The sequence below is a fragment of the Oryza brachyantha genome, chromosome 12 (genome assembly GCF_000231095.2).
Source record: "Oryza brachyantha chromosome 12, ObraRS2, whole genome shotgun sequence".
Lineage (NCBI taxonomy): Eukaryota > Viridiplantae > Streptophyta > Magnoliopsida > Poales > Poaceae > Oryza > Oryza brachyantha.
Genome location: NC_023174.2, coordinates 14,797,018 through 14,811,951, shown reverse-complemented (window position 1 = coordinate 14,811,951; position 14,934 = coordinate 14,797,018). Strand labels below are relative to the sequence as shown.

Genomic DNA, 14,934 nt, shown 5'->3' with positions numbered 1-14,934 from the left:
TTTAGCCCATGAAGCACTCAATCAAAAGCCCATCAATTGCCCAAGTATTTTTAATTCAGTATTAAATGACAATGTATTGACTACATGTAAATATATCTAGTCATAATAATCTGTTTTCGAGCCGACGCCACACCATTTCCGACATCCGCAATAACCCACATCCGAAAATATTCGCACCCGCTCCGCATCCACTTAAAAATTATGGTTTAGGATATGGCATAACAACTATCCGTTCAAATCCACTCCGTTAACACCCTACATAAATTGAAGGACAATCATGATAGTCAGTGTTGTTCGTGACGCGGACCTCATTTACTACCAAAAAATTGTGATAATCCGCAAAAATTTCCTAAAGTTTCTCAGCATTTTTGGATTTTTTTTATCCTAGCATTTCAATTTCTAAACTACCAGCGGAAAACTCATTTACCACGAGATATATCGCACAAACCGCGCGATTATCATTATCAAACTCTCGAATATTCCTTTCACTGCAACGATTATCTCCTACTATATCGCAATAACCATTATATATCACGCAATTCCTATGTCAAAATTAATTGTTATTATCGCCAAACCGCTTGCTCGTAGTTTTGTCCTCCCATACAATATTGTAAACCCTGATATGGACCACCAGGGTTCTAGGATTGGGACCAAAAGGTCTGAATTTCTTCTATTTCAATGAGGCCCGACCCCCCGAGACACTGTTTTCCTCCCATTCCGTCTGCATTTGGTTCAAACTTGATCAAACTTATTAAATTTGGTTCAAATTTAGTCTGAAATTCCGAGAGCTGTCTATTAAAGTGGAGTCCTAGAACCATGTGGACCACATATGAGCAACCAGGGTACAGTGAGTTAGAGGATCTATATATCCTCCATGAGAAATGGCCCTTTCAGCCTTGCTCCCCCTAGCTCTTTCTCCAGAGGAACAGATTAGTTAACCATAGTTGCAGTGCAATTAGATTATAATTGTACTGTTATTTTATTACTATAATTATAGTTGGTTTAATAGTAATCTGTACCAGTAATCTTTAGCATATTCCAACTGAAGCTTGATGATAACTAATCCATTCTATGCATATGCATATATATCATGCAGTCCATGACCAGGAGGTCGCCGTAAGGCAGGAAGTGGCGACCGCCGTGCTGCCGCTGGAAGGGGTGATCATGTACGCCTTTGACGTCATAAACATAGCTAAAACTTGCCTAATTTGAAGTTTGGCAAAATGCGGCAACATACAGGGGTGATTTGTTTGCAGCATTCAAAACAACAAATGATTTGTGAATAAAACTTTCATACATGTATTCTTAGAAATCTAAAAATCAATGTTGGAAAATAAACTTCAATGAAAAAATCTCAAAATAAGCTCTAAATTAAAAAAAATTAAATTTAGGCTTATAAACATAAGTAAAAAAGCGAAAAGACGGGTGATGCTGTGAACAAAATAATCCATAAATTTATACACGGAATGGTAAAATAGAATCAATTAAATATATAGCTGTTAAGTTTGGTCAACCGGGAGAAAACGAAAATTTTGGCTGACGCAAGCAGCGGCAAAGCTAGCCGACCGAAGGAACAATATAATATACTCCCTCCGTTTCACGTCACGTCTTCTAGATACTATTGAATCTAGACACGTATATAAATTATATACATTTATCTATAAATAAATTTATATAAGGCTAAAAAGACTTACGATATAAAATATCAAACTTTTTTATAATTTACGTGCAGTATCCTATACGCACATGTACATACTGACAAGTTCTCCAGTTGTTCTTGACTGGTCGGAGAGATAATTAGTGGAGATAACCGAGAAGGCACATGCTGTTAATTCGTTCTGGATTTGTTTAATTTGCTCACCGGACATGCTGATCTCTCCGTTTCATATCGTCAAATATTTTAACCATATATAAACAATAGTATCGTATGAATCTAAATATTTTATAATATGGAACAGAAGTAATGTAATTTCGTAATGCGAAGTTAATTTAACGTGCATCCCTGATGATATATATGTAGCTCAATTTTATACGAAGAATAGTTAAAACGCCTATACGTGACTACTACATTATGCGAAGAATAAACACTCCTCTGCAACATGCATATTTGCTCTATTTTTAGATGTATGAATAGTTAGTTATTTTTAATTAGACATAAAAATTTCTTTGCTTATCTTATGTAAATGGTAGTGTGGGTGGATTGAGATCCTCTGCTGCTGCAGCAGGTGTTTCGTCTCTTTGTCACTGATTAATGGTTCCGTAAATCTTGGGTTCACGTGTCAGTGACAAAGGCCGAGTCCAGTGTGGGTCGGCCTGCCAAATCGTCGCCATGAGATTTATGAAAAGTTTCTTCACCAGGTACGTACCCTATATATTTGGTAATAGCGCTCAGTAACACATCAGTAATTAAATTAAAATCTGAACCAAAAGGGTGTTAAATTTGGTCAAATTTACCAAGGTCTTTGCCTTGGTCGATCAATACCGATACTACAATAATTAAACTGCAACTTGCCGAAGATGGAAATCCTACATTTAATATTATTATATGAAAAACGCACGCGCGATTTAGTGGTTAAGATATGAGCTAGCTAGTATACGCTCATCTGTAGCTTTACTGACATTCAGACAAGTTGCATGTCCACTTGAAGCTAGCTAGCGGCCGGAGAGATATCCATGGATATCAATTGAGAATTAGGGCATGGTTATGGGAGCTTAAGATTTAAGATTTTAAGAAACAGTCGGTGAGAAGTCAGCTCCTCATCAGAATATAGAAAAGCTGAATTTTTCAGTCTCTGGTTTCTAGTTCATTTTATAAATACTACAGCTCTGGATTCTTAAAAGTTAAGTGTTATTTAGAATAGCTTGTAACTTCAAAAGATTTTGTGAGAAGCTACAGCTACCCTAAGTTCTTCCAAACAGACCCTTAACGGTTCATGATATTAAGGGGCAGTTTGGATAGCATACTCAAATTACGCAAGTTTCTTATGCTTTTTTCAGTTAACATGTACTTATAATCAACAAAATTAAGATCACACTTTAGCTATTACTACGAACTTGTCAAACTTTTGTGAACCTTTATGAGATCAAAGAAGTTTGCTATAAGTGTGGCATAAACTAAACGTACGTTTAAACCTGCCTAACTTAAATTTGACACATGGTGGATATAATGTCACAGTGTACTAAACAACCCGTGAGTCTTTAGTCGTTGATTCTTTTGCTCAGTCGCATATTGATCCACTAGCTAGGTTCATGGTAGGTGTGTCGATCGGAAGGAATCTAATTAACCATATCATCCAGAAGCACGCAGGAAACAGCTCCTACCCGGTGGCTGTTAATTTATTGGGAAATATTTATCCGATCCTTCGATCACTTTTCTTTTCTTTTTTTTTTCAAAAGCATCTCGGTTACGAATACCCGTGATTAATACAAACTATTAATTCCCTCCGCTGTAAATTATAAATTATTTTAGTTTTCTCCTAAGATAAATTTCTCTAGGTTTAACAAACTTCAAAGGTAATGCATCGACGTCGCAGCAATAAATTAAATAAATGCACTGTCAAGACATATTTTATTAAAAGATAGAATGAAAGTAGCTTAATTAACGTACGTTACAAATGTTAATGTGTTTTTCTGTAACCTCAATCAAACTTAGAGTTTACGTAACTTAGGATGAAACTAGAACGACTTACGATAAAAAAACAGTGGGAGTACAAAGGAAATCAATGTTTTTTATCGGTCGTATAGGAACATCAGCATCCGACACATATTTTTTTTTTTGAAACTAATATCCGACACATCTAAACACCCGTGACTAGTAATTAACACAAGTCGAGAGCTCGTACAGATCGAAGGAAATTCATAAGACGTGTGACGATTCTGTGCTAATTAAGTGTTTAGAACAAAAGAATTTGAGAATACTAAAATGCCTTGGATTCCATCCCAACATCTCGATTCAATAATACATTAGCAAATGAACTGAAATCTCATTATAATTTTCTTATAAGAAGTTCAATATAATGTGACAACTCATTTTTCTCTCTTCTTTCTATTCATCTCTCTTCTTAATTTCTATTTAGGATCCATTCAAATTATTCTGTTATTTTCATGTGACCCATACCAGAATTTATTTTCAAATTTGAATATTTTGGCCAACGTCAATCTAACTGGCTGGCGAAATCGCGTTGTCACACCCACTATTCTTGGCAGCATTGTTTGGATATGCCAGGCATGGTTATATGACCAAATGGATTTAGATAATAAATCTCGGTGGAGTTTAGTTTTAAAATTAAAAAAAGGATTAGAAAATAAAAGATATGAAATCTTTACAACTTTCAAATATACTGTCCATTTAATCCAAAATAGAAGTATTTACAAGTTTTCCTTAGTAGAGATTAAATTTAGAGAAAAAGATAGATGGTTTGTGTAGAGGGTGGTTGGAGTTAACTAGGATGAAAAAGCTATTTGAATATAAAGTGATCGGTGAGATAAGTCGTACTTAAAATGGTAGTAAAAATATTTATATCGTTGTAAAAATTTTAAAACACATAAATACGTATATTTTATAACAGAGTCTCATCTTATACAAAAGATAAAAGGAAGAAAAACACATAATTTGAATGGCACAAATGGCAATGCCTTCTATTTGCAGTATCGACAAGGGAACAGTCCAAGTAGCCATCGCCACTAGGACACACTTGGCATCGAGCACATGCGCGTGGTGGGCCCACTTGTTCAGTGGAACATAAGGACATTATATATGCAGATGGCTGGTTGCCCGGTTTGCAGCACTGCAGTCTTTACCCACGTACAACAAGGACACACATATGTACACACGATCAATATAATCATCATGAATCCTTCTGCCATGGTGACAAATTTGCAATAAAATTGTTCCTTGTTTTTATTAAAATATTCTTTATGACTCACCAATACATGTTGTACCAGTGTGTCCAAATTAAATATTTCAAAAGTTATTGATAGTTAAAATTTTAAAAATTTAATCACACTCTTGTAAAAAACAATAAGAATCATGGAACTGGAAGAAGTACATTAATAGACATCATCTTCCCCTCTTATGTTGCGTAGCCTAGCTTATTTAGTTTTCTGTTCCATTTAATTGAATTATAAAGAGAATTACACTACTCATGGCCGTTGTAGCCGAAAAGGTTATTGCGCGCGCGCATCACCTCCAAAACAGTTGTTTCTGGTCCATGTTTGACCTATGTTTTGGCCCATGTTCGGCCCATACGGAAAAACAGCCCCTTTTTGATATATAAGATACATGGGTCGGCCCATTTCCTGTGTATATGTTTTTTTTACTTTATATGTATAAATTTTGCATGCATAAAGTTTATATGTATAAAGTTTATAGGTATAAAATTATATAGAGTAAAGTACATGGCCGGTCCTTAAACTTGTGGCACGGTACCACTTAGACATAAACTTAGAAAGTGCACGTTTAGGTCCATGCACTCGTTTTAATGTCTAAAATCATGGATTTGGATGGTGTATTAAAACGAGTTTATGGACCTAGATGGTACATTTAAAACAAGTTCATGGACCTGGATGATATAATAAAACAAATTTATAGATCTAAACGTGCATTTTCTAAGTTTATGTAACAAATTTATAGATCTAAACGTGCATTTTCTAAGTTTATGTACCTAAGTAGTACCATGACACAAGTTTAAGGACCGGCCATATACTTTACTCAATTATATATATATATGTATAAAGTTTACATGTCTAAAGTGTGTATATGTTGCATGTATAAAGATATATACATAAGTTTATATGTATAAAATTTATGTGTATAAATTTTTTAGACCTAAAAAATGTGTATGTATATATATATATATGGAATATATATATATATATAGGGAGAGAGAGAAAGGGTACTGTATAGGAAAAATCCGATTGCTGGCGCTCGGGGCGAGCGATTGATTGGAGCGCTTTTGTATGAGGATAGGGCCGTGTTTGCGGACTCTATAAGTTGATTTCTGTATACACGTTTTTGTTTTTCGAACGGTTAAATGGTGTATTTTTTGTGAAAATTTTCTATAGAAAAGTTGTTTTAAAATTTATATTAATTTATTTTATGTTTTAAAAATTAATAATTAATTAATCATGTATTGGAGTAGTCTATTAGTACGTTTTTTCACGCTGGGTAACTAAGGGGGTGTTTGGATCCCAGGGACTTTTTTTAAGTCTCTGTCTGGACACTAATTAGAAGTATTAAATATAGACTATTAATAAAACTCATCTCATACTCTGGACAATTTCACGAAACGAATCTATTGAACCTAATTAATCCATAATTAGCGAATGTGATGCTACAGTAAATATTTGTTAATCGTGGATTAATTAGGCTTAAAAAATTGTCTAATGAAATAACATTTATTCATGCGATTAGTTTTGTTATCTGTTTATATTTAATACTCCTAATTAATATCAACATCACAAGTGACAAAAAAAATCCCTAATCCAATCCTACGGTCCTACCGAACCGGGCTAGATGTGATAGGATGTGACGCTCCGAAATAATTGGTGAAAATAAAAATGGGAATGAAAAATGATGAATAGAAGAGACAGTGGGTTAGTTTCTTTGGTCTCTGGGCCAAGCAAGCATGCAGCTAGCTAGCAGGCCCGATTGCCTTGGGCTTTGGCCCATGTGTGTATGCAGCAGCTTTGCAGTGCAAGTTCTGTAGCTAGATTAATCCCACCTTGCTAGGCAAGCAAGGGTGACGACGGTTTATAAATTGGATGTCCGGTCAACGGTAATACCTGTTTGTTTTTTTTTATTTTGTGTGTGAAGCGACGACGAAAAATACAAGCATAATGCCAAGTAAGTGCGGTCCAGCAGATGGGTTAATTAGAACCGTTTTGGGAGCATAGATAGACATTAGATAGGATCATTACATCCCTTGCATAGATAGAACCATTTCATTAAAAAAACAGCCCTAATTAAACACACCCTAAATGAAATTCAACGCCGCCTTAAATGAAATTCAAGTAGGGATGAAACCCTAAATGAAATGTAATTGCTATGTGTACAGTCAAGTTGTACGATTTAGGTACGATAAAATTGATCAACGGTTGCAGTGATACTCTTTTAATTCATATATGATTATATGCTTTTAGTCGTACTTATGTTATACATATTTTGTCGTATGTATAGCAGTCCTCTAGATGGAATTTATGCAGGGTTGGTCCTCATGAACATTATTTAATATTCCTCTAACCTTCAAGTCAACTTAATACCAAAATGTTCAAGTAGGCTAGGATTGAATTTTTTTATTTTTTAAACCTTTTTAATAAATAATTTTATTACTAAACTTCCGGAAAAAATATTTCCACTCTATGAACCTTTTGACCACGCCACCAACATTAGTGTAACGAAATGACTTACCATGCTATTGTCGGTGGTATGGCAACATCGTCTTGCCACGCCAACGACAATAGCGTGGCAAGACTGTCACGCCATTGTCATGTCGATCAGCCGCTGGCAGCATTGTTTTGCCACGTCACCCGCACTGGCGTGGCCAAAAGGTTCAGTTTTGAAAAAAAAATGTTCGGTGGTTTAGTAATAAAATTACTTGCTAAAAAGGTGTATTTAATAAAAAAAATTCGCTAGGATTCAGGTCAACCTAATAGCAAAAAATCCTAATCCAAGTAGGGATGGGATTCGGGTCAACTTGATAAAAAAATTTCTAAATGAAATCTTAAGAAGAGATGGTTTCCATGAACAACGGTCCTGTCCCCATGAACAATATTCCCAATGGTCATGTCCTATAAACAATATTCTCATTTCCTCTCTCTCTCACCTACGAGTCACACATTCCCATTCCTAAAAAAACAGGAGCATCCTGTCATGTGTGCCAAACAGGAAATTATCCACTCTCATATTAAACAAACAAGATCACCTCATCCCTAAAAACTAATCCACTTATCTTTTCGCTTATACTTATACTTATAAGTTAAAATTTAATTTTTTACCTTATATTTAAAATTGATTTTAGAGTTTTTTTATCATAGTTTATTTTTAAACCTTGACTTTTGTATCACTAAGAATATGTATATAAAAATTATATTTATAAGTTATTTTTTATTTATAAATATATCGTTTGACGATCGACCCTTAGATTGACCCAAACCATCATATCTTATCAAAACCAAACACATACGAAAAGTAAACCATCAACGCATCTCTTTATCTATTTTGGACGGTGGCTACTTTTAGTTTTACTCAATGCATGATGCGTCAAATGTTCCTTCTTAGCACATATGCTCTACTTATTTCATCTCATAGGAGGTTGGTTGTGTGCATTCTTGATGAAAAGGCCAGGATGCAATTTTATCTTCTTTGTCAATTTATTTATTTATTTATTTATTTTAGGAAATAAGTTTCACGTTATAAACCATGAAAAAAAGGTGATAACTAAATTGATACGATCGTAAAAACCTGAATAGCAGTTTCAATCCCCTTAGAAAACTAAAACTTTCACGTTATCCTATTGGGATTCAGGACACATAAGCGCTGATTGGTTGCATTTTACAAATGTAATATAATTTTAAAATAAAACTTTTATATACGTGTTCTTAGATATCTAAAAGCTAAGACTAAAAAATAACTACGATGAAAAAAATCAAAATCTGATCTAAATTTAAAATTTAAATTGACTTATAAGCATAAGCAGAATAACAAAATAGGGTTGATAGACCACCGATAATTTCATTGCGGAAAATCTAAAAATAATGTCATTGAAACTGCAACGTGAATCACTGACCACCGTTCAACGAACATAACATCGAGTGCAGGAAATGGAATACAGGGCGAAATTTTTATGCTGCTGTTCATTAATCCACATAATTTCCAGTCTGAATTCCAATCCAAACAACATCAACCTTACAATTCTGCTACACAGCTGAGCCTAAGCCCCAGTGCCAAACAAAATGCTTCTTGATACTATAATGCAAAATATGACACATTCATAGGCTACCAATAAAAAAAAGAACCTGTCAAAGTGCTGCAGCTATTGCCTACTACTCCCACGCATGCATTTTCCAAAAGACTGCATCGAGAGTTCAGCTCGTCCAAACAATATGGAATTTTTGGTCAGTAATGGATACTGTCACTGCAGATATCGTCTTCTTCCATCTTCCATCACGACGAGCCGACGGGGAGAAGCTTGACGATGGCAGAGATGGGCATCCCGACGAGGCCGAGGAGAACGCTGGCGACCCACTGCAGTCTGGTGAGGGGAATCGTGTTCGCGAATTCGCCGAGGAATTGCACCATGATGAACTGGAAGACGACCGTGCTGGTGAGGACGCCCATGAAGACGTAGTTCTTCAGTATGCCCCTCAGCACGTTGATCTTCTCCATCTCCCTGGAGCTTATCTCATTGAACACCTGAAAGTAGCATATGCATGGTTACTACCTCCTAATTCCAACAATTTATGGCACATATATTGCAAGAGAAAGGAATCTTGAACAGCCAGCACAAAGAATAGAGGATTGATATTCTATCTTGGGACTAGAAGACTTGTTCAATTGCTTAACTCCATGATAAACGAACTGTTCTTTTTATAATCATTGCCCCTAACAAATAGGTATCTAAAATAATGTGGACGCTACGTCGTTAACTGCAGAAAAGCAGGACAATACCTTTTTTAAAAGATAATCAACTAATTGTGCAAGCAATGGACCATGGACTAATTGGATTAGTGGTGAGGCCACTGCATGTATGGGCACACGTCCACAACACCCACACTACTAGCCAAAAAAGGGAAAAACATATTTGCTGTGGTACACATACCTGGCAGAAGACAAACGAGTTGAAAATAATTGTATTTAGCACAACTTCAGCATCAGGGCCTTCAAGGCCGAACATGTTTTTCCCTTGCGTCTGGAGATACCACATAACAATGAATTGGTAGAACGACTGCCCCAGGATGTTCCTCCACATAACATTTGTGATAAATTTCCCTGTTCTTCCCACCGGCTCTCTCTTCATTAAGTCGTCATTAGGCGGCTCAGTAGCTAACGCAAGGGCACCAAGGGTGTCCATGATCATGTTCACCCAAAGAAGTTGAACAGCTGTCAGTGGTGCATTTCCTGGCATTGCATATGTAAAAGGTCAGATGAGTATATCTGAATTCTTAACAGAATCATCAAAGATATGAGGTATATGTCATGTGGGGAGATCGGCACAGTATACCTGTAAAGCAAGCTGAGGAGAAGTTGACAAGTAAAGCCACAACATTAACAGTCAGCTGAAACTGCACAAACTTCTGAATGTTGACATAAACAGACCGTCCCCATTTGGCAACAGTTACAATTGTGGAAAAGTTGTCGTCAAGAATGATGACATCAGCACTCTCTTTCGCCACCTGAATAAGCTAGGATTAGTTTTACAGCATGGCATAAATAAGAATATTTCAGATCACCAATATTCAAGTCTTGTAAGGTGTGTGGCTGGATAAATTGCCTAAATGCATGAATTGCACAAAAAGAGATAAGTAATGATATATCTGCTAGTTGATCTATCCCTTTAGCCCATCAAGTCAAAATTAACTGGTGTCATATCTCTGAAATTCTGAATATTTTGGATTTACAGAAATTAAAAAATGCTTTCATAGTATTAATTCTACTAAGTTTTGCCAATAGATCACGATAGAAATTAGTGGTCAAAGTTGCATTTTGTACACCATGTCAATGCCAAAATGACACCTAATTGTGACCAGAACAGAAGTAGCTGTTTTCATCTCTTCAAATGAAGAAATATTCTAACCTCAGTTCCAGCAATGCCCATTGCAAGTCCAATATCTGCTTCATGAAGTGCAGGTGCGTCATTTGTACCATCACCAGTAACAGCAACAACTTCATTGAATGTTGTGCGCAAATGCTTCACAAGTGTATGCTTGTCAAGTGGTGATGATCGGGCCATTACCTTCAATACACATAGTCACCAAAAGATTAGGTTTGCATATGAATGGCAATGGCAAATACTTTGTAAGTCAATAATATATGCATATCGAACCTGAATTTTTGGAATCAACTTGAGCAGTTCTTCAAGACTTTTCTCTCTGAACTCAGGTCCCTCAATTGCCAGGCCATCTTCAGTAAGTATGCCACATTCACGAGCAATTGCTTTTGCCGTATTTATGTTGTCACCCGTGACCATTCTCACCATAATTCCAGCAGATCGGCAAGTTGCAACAGACTCCCTAACACCTGGGCGAACAGGATCTTTAATACCTACTATCCCAATGCATGTATACCCTTGCACTGGTATTTGTTCTTCAACAGAAAAGCCTTCTTCCATTTCCCTATAAGCAAGGCACAATGTCCTAAGAGCTTCATTAGCAAAACTTTCAATAATACCATTAAGCTTGTCGGCAGTTGTTTTATCAAGAGGGACAACAGAACCTGTGTCATCTATAAACTTATCACAGGCAGCCAACACTATTTCTGAAGCACCTTTACAATGTGCACGGCATCCTCCTCCAGGAAGCTCAAGAATGACACTCATCCTCTTTTTTGTTGAATTAAAAGGCTCCATTTTCACAATCTTAGTTTCATCACGCTTTGCCTTGAAATTTCCACCCAGGGACAATGCAAATTCCAATAAAGCTGTCTCTGTCGGGGTACCCAGAATCTGATATTTCCCATCTTGGTCAATTACAACCTCACCACCAGTATTGTTAAAAACAGACTCCAGAAGAGTTTTGACAACAGTTTCTGGAAGCTCAGAACACAAGCTAGACCCATTCTTTGGATTGTTAACTTCCTGTATGTTTCCACAAATGCAGGCCTTGACAACAGTCATATGATTGGTTGTCAGTGTTCCTGTCTTGTCACTGCAGATGGTTGTTGCAGAGCCCATTGTCTCGCATGCGGCTAAGTGCCGAACCAATGCCTTGTCATTCATCATTTTCTTCATTGCAAATGCAAGGCTCAAGGTAACTGCCAAGGGTAAGCCCTCAGGAACAGCAACAACAACAATGGTAACTGCAATAGCAAAATGTTCTAACATTACCAGTGCATCGTCTCCTGACCAGTTGAAAAGCTGCCGCTCATGGTACTTCTTGCTGATTAACCCTTGAGAAAGGACAATGAAAGTTATGACTGCGAAAAATAGACCAATCTTGCCTATAATAGTTGCAACACCATTAAGCTTGACCTGAAGAGGGGTTTCATCATCCCCACCCTCACTGAGAGTAGCCATTAGTTTTCCCCACTGGGTTCGCATGCCAACTGTTGTAACCAACATCTTGCAGGAACCATCTTGAACTTTGGTCCCCGACAAAAGAAAAGGGTTATCTTCATTTACAACAACAGGTTCACTCTCACCAGTAAGACTGGACTCGTTGATCAGTAGAGAAAACCCACAAATGAATAGCCCATCAGCAGGAACCTGATCTCCAATTGCTAGATGGACAATATCTCCAGGAAGAAGATCATATATAGATAGCCTTTGTCTAAAACCATTCCTTGTGACTTGAACTTGTATTTTCTTTTTCTCCTTGTCCAAGTCCTTGAACTGTAAGGATTGCCGATAGTCACTTGTTGCGGTAACGAACACGACTAAGAGGATACTTGCCACAATTCCCAGACCATCATGGGCACCTTTTGGCCATCCTTCCATGGCAATGCCAACAACCAACGATACAAAGGCACAAACAGCAAGAATTATAAGAGTCGTATCTTGAAGTGCTTCCCATACAAACACCCAAAAACTACGGACCTCGCTCTCTGTGAATTTGTTTACTCCATATACATCTTGCCTGCGCTTAATGTTTTCCTCAGCTGTACTTAACCCATCTGTTGGTGATGTTGCTAGCTTGTCTGCTATTCCAGTAACTCCGCCATGGGTGATCAACTTTTTACTATCATGACCCTCAACAATAGACCCAAGTTCATCAGCACAAATCTGAAACCCTGCAGCCTTGACTTCTTCAGGAACAACATACTCACTTCGAAGTGAAAGACCTGAGTATATGTATTTCAGTGGTATGCTTAGGAACTACAAATGCTCAAAACTACAGCAACTGCAAAAACAAAACAAGTTCTGAAGTCATATTAGGAAACAGCACCCAATAGTTACATGATTACCATGTATAAACTGTAGCGCAGCTTTTGATACCAGTACAGCAACCCGCAACTTCTCCTGTCAAATTCCGCACTACAACTTCAGTAACTTCTTAAAATCACGTGTGTTTAATAAGCTAGTGTGCTGTACAATGGCAGCAATATGAGCACCCAGAAGTAATTCTAACATTTTGAATCGGTGACAACGAAGCTACATAGTTGTATTCAGGAACCAATTAAGGACTAAAGCTACCAATTAAAACGAGTTTCCCACACCATGCCTTTAGTCCTTTAATTAAGGAAAGGTTGAAGCCTTGAAGGTGGCCACCTCGAATTTCACAAAAGTATAGTACTACTAAAATGAACATAGCGCAAACATGTCAAAGTGATCAAGCAAAGCAGCAATGATCCCTCCTAGCTGAACAGAAATCACTGTCAGACTCCGAATTTTCGCTATAACCGCCGCTTCCACCCACGGCTCCCAAAAAAATTGCTACTTGCCAGTTCAAGACCTTCCATGGATAATAGTAACTCCACACAGTGTGCAGTTACAAACTACTAGTTGGTGGAGATCACGCCAAACCCCCCAACTGAATCAAGAGCACTGACGCGACGATCCTGCTATGCAGGATAAACCCTAGAAGCCCCGGCCGGGCAGCGAGCAGCACCGGCTCCAGATCCCAGCAGCCGCGCGGTGAACGGCGGCACAGGCAGGCACCCCACAGAAGCCAGAAGCAGCGGCGACGGCGAGCCCGCGAGAAGAGGAGTTGATGAGGAGGAGGAGGAGGCGACGTACGTGGTTGGCGTGCTTGATGGCCTGCGCCTCGCCGCGCTTGTCGAGGTTGGCGGTGAAGCGGAAGCGGCGCTTGGGGTTCTTGACGACGCCGCAGAGCTTGCGCCACCGCCGGAGCGCCTCCTCCGACGAATTCTTCGCCTTCACCCCGCCGAAGTTCTCCTCCAGGTAGCTCTCCATCGCCGCCCTCCCACCTCCCTCCCCCCTCGCTCGGCTCGGCTCAGCTCAGATCAAATCAAGAAAACAAAACGAAAAAAAATGAAAGGTACAAAAAAAAAATCCCAGCTTTCCGCTCCCCTTGGCGCGCACCCACAGGCCCGTGGGGGGAGCCGGCCAAGCAGCAGCCGTGCGACGGCCGGCGAGGGGGTGGGTGGGGAGGGAGGTGGAGGAGGAGGAGGAGGGAGATGAGGTGAGGTGAGGTGAGGTGAGCAATGGCGCGTGGTCGTTGGGTCAAAAGGACGGCCTTTTCATCCTCCTCCTCCTCTCTCTCTCTTCTCTCTACTGCAGCCAAGTTTGTCTTTGAAAGAAATTTGGACAATCTGTCACAAACTTTTGAGGAATTTTGTTTTGTTTTTTCCTTTTTGGATTCACTTTTCGAATATTTTCTTTCCATGTTATCGCAACTCTTGTGTTTGCACACATGTTTTTCAAGATTTAATATTTATGAGGTAAAGTATTGTTCCCACCTTTTAGGATACAAAAGATTGAAGATACGTTAAGGATGCAAAATGGCTCATAGTAGTTCACTGGACCGATCAAAAGCTAAGCTAAGCTGCACATAATTGTTTTTACCTGAAGTTTCAAAAAAACATATGGATCAAATGATATAAGTCTTGAATTTCTAGTTAGAAACAAATTTTATTTAAATGTTGGGGTTATTATGTATCAGATTCTTCGTCTCTCTATTTTTTCAAGTCAACACAAAGTCACTTTCGGAGCATAACCCGTTAGAACAGGCACATAAAAAAGGTTAGTCCCAACTTACGATCCACTAATTATGAAAAAGGCAAAAAGAACCTAAAGATTCTTTTTCCCGTTTCCTTTTGAA

General features: G+C 38.1%; 1 protein-coding gene across 1 annotated transcript; it reads right to left on the bottom strand.

Annotated features, from left to right (window-relative positions):
* Positions 1-8,760: 8,760 nt before the first annotated feature.
* On the bottom strand, positions 8,761-14,250 carry LOC102711394 (calcium-transporting ATPase 10, plasma membrane-type). Its single transcript, XM_006664091.3, has 7 exons — positions 13,890-14,250; positions 13,118-13,172; positions 11,043-12,994; positions 10,794-10,952; positions 10,221-10,392; positions 9,819-10,117; positions 8,761-9,412 (listed from the first exon to the last, which is right to left on the bottom strand). The coding sequence occupies exons 1-7, from the start codon at positions 14,064-14,066 to the stop codon at positions 9,164-9,166; spliced, it is 3,063 nt and encodes a 1,020-aa protein (XP_006664154.1). The 5' UTR covers positions 14,067-14,250; the 3' UTR covers positions 8,761-9,163.
* Between the last annotated feature and the right edge of the window lie 684 nt (positions 14,251-14,934).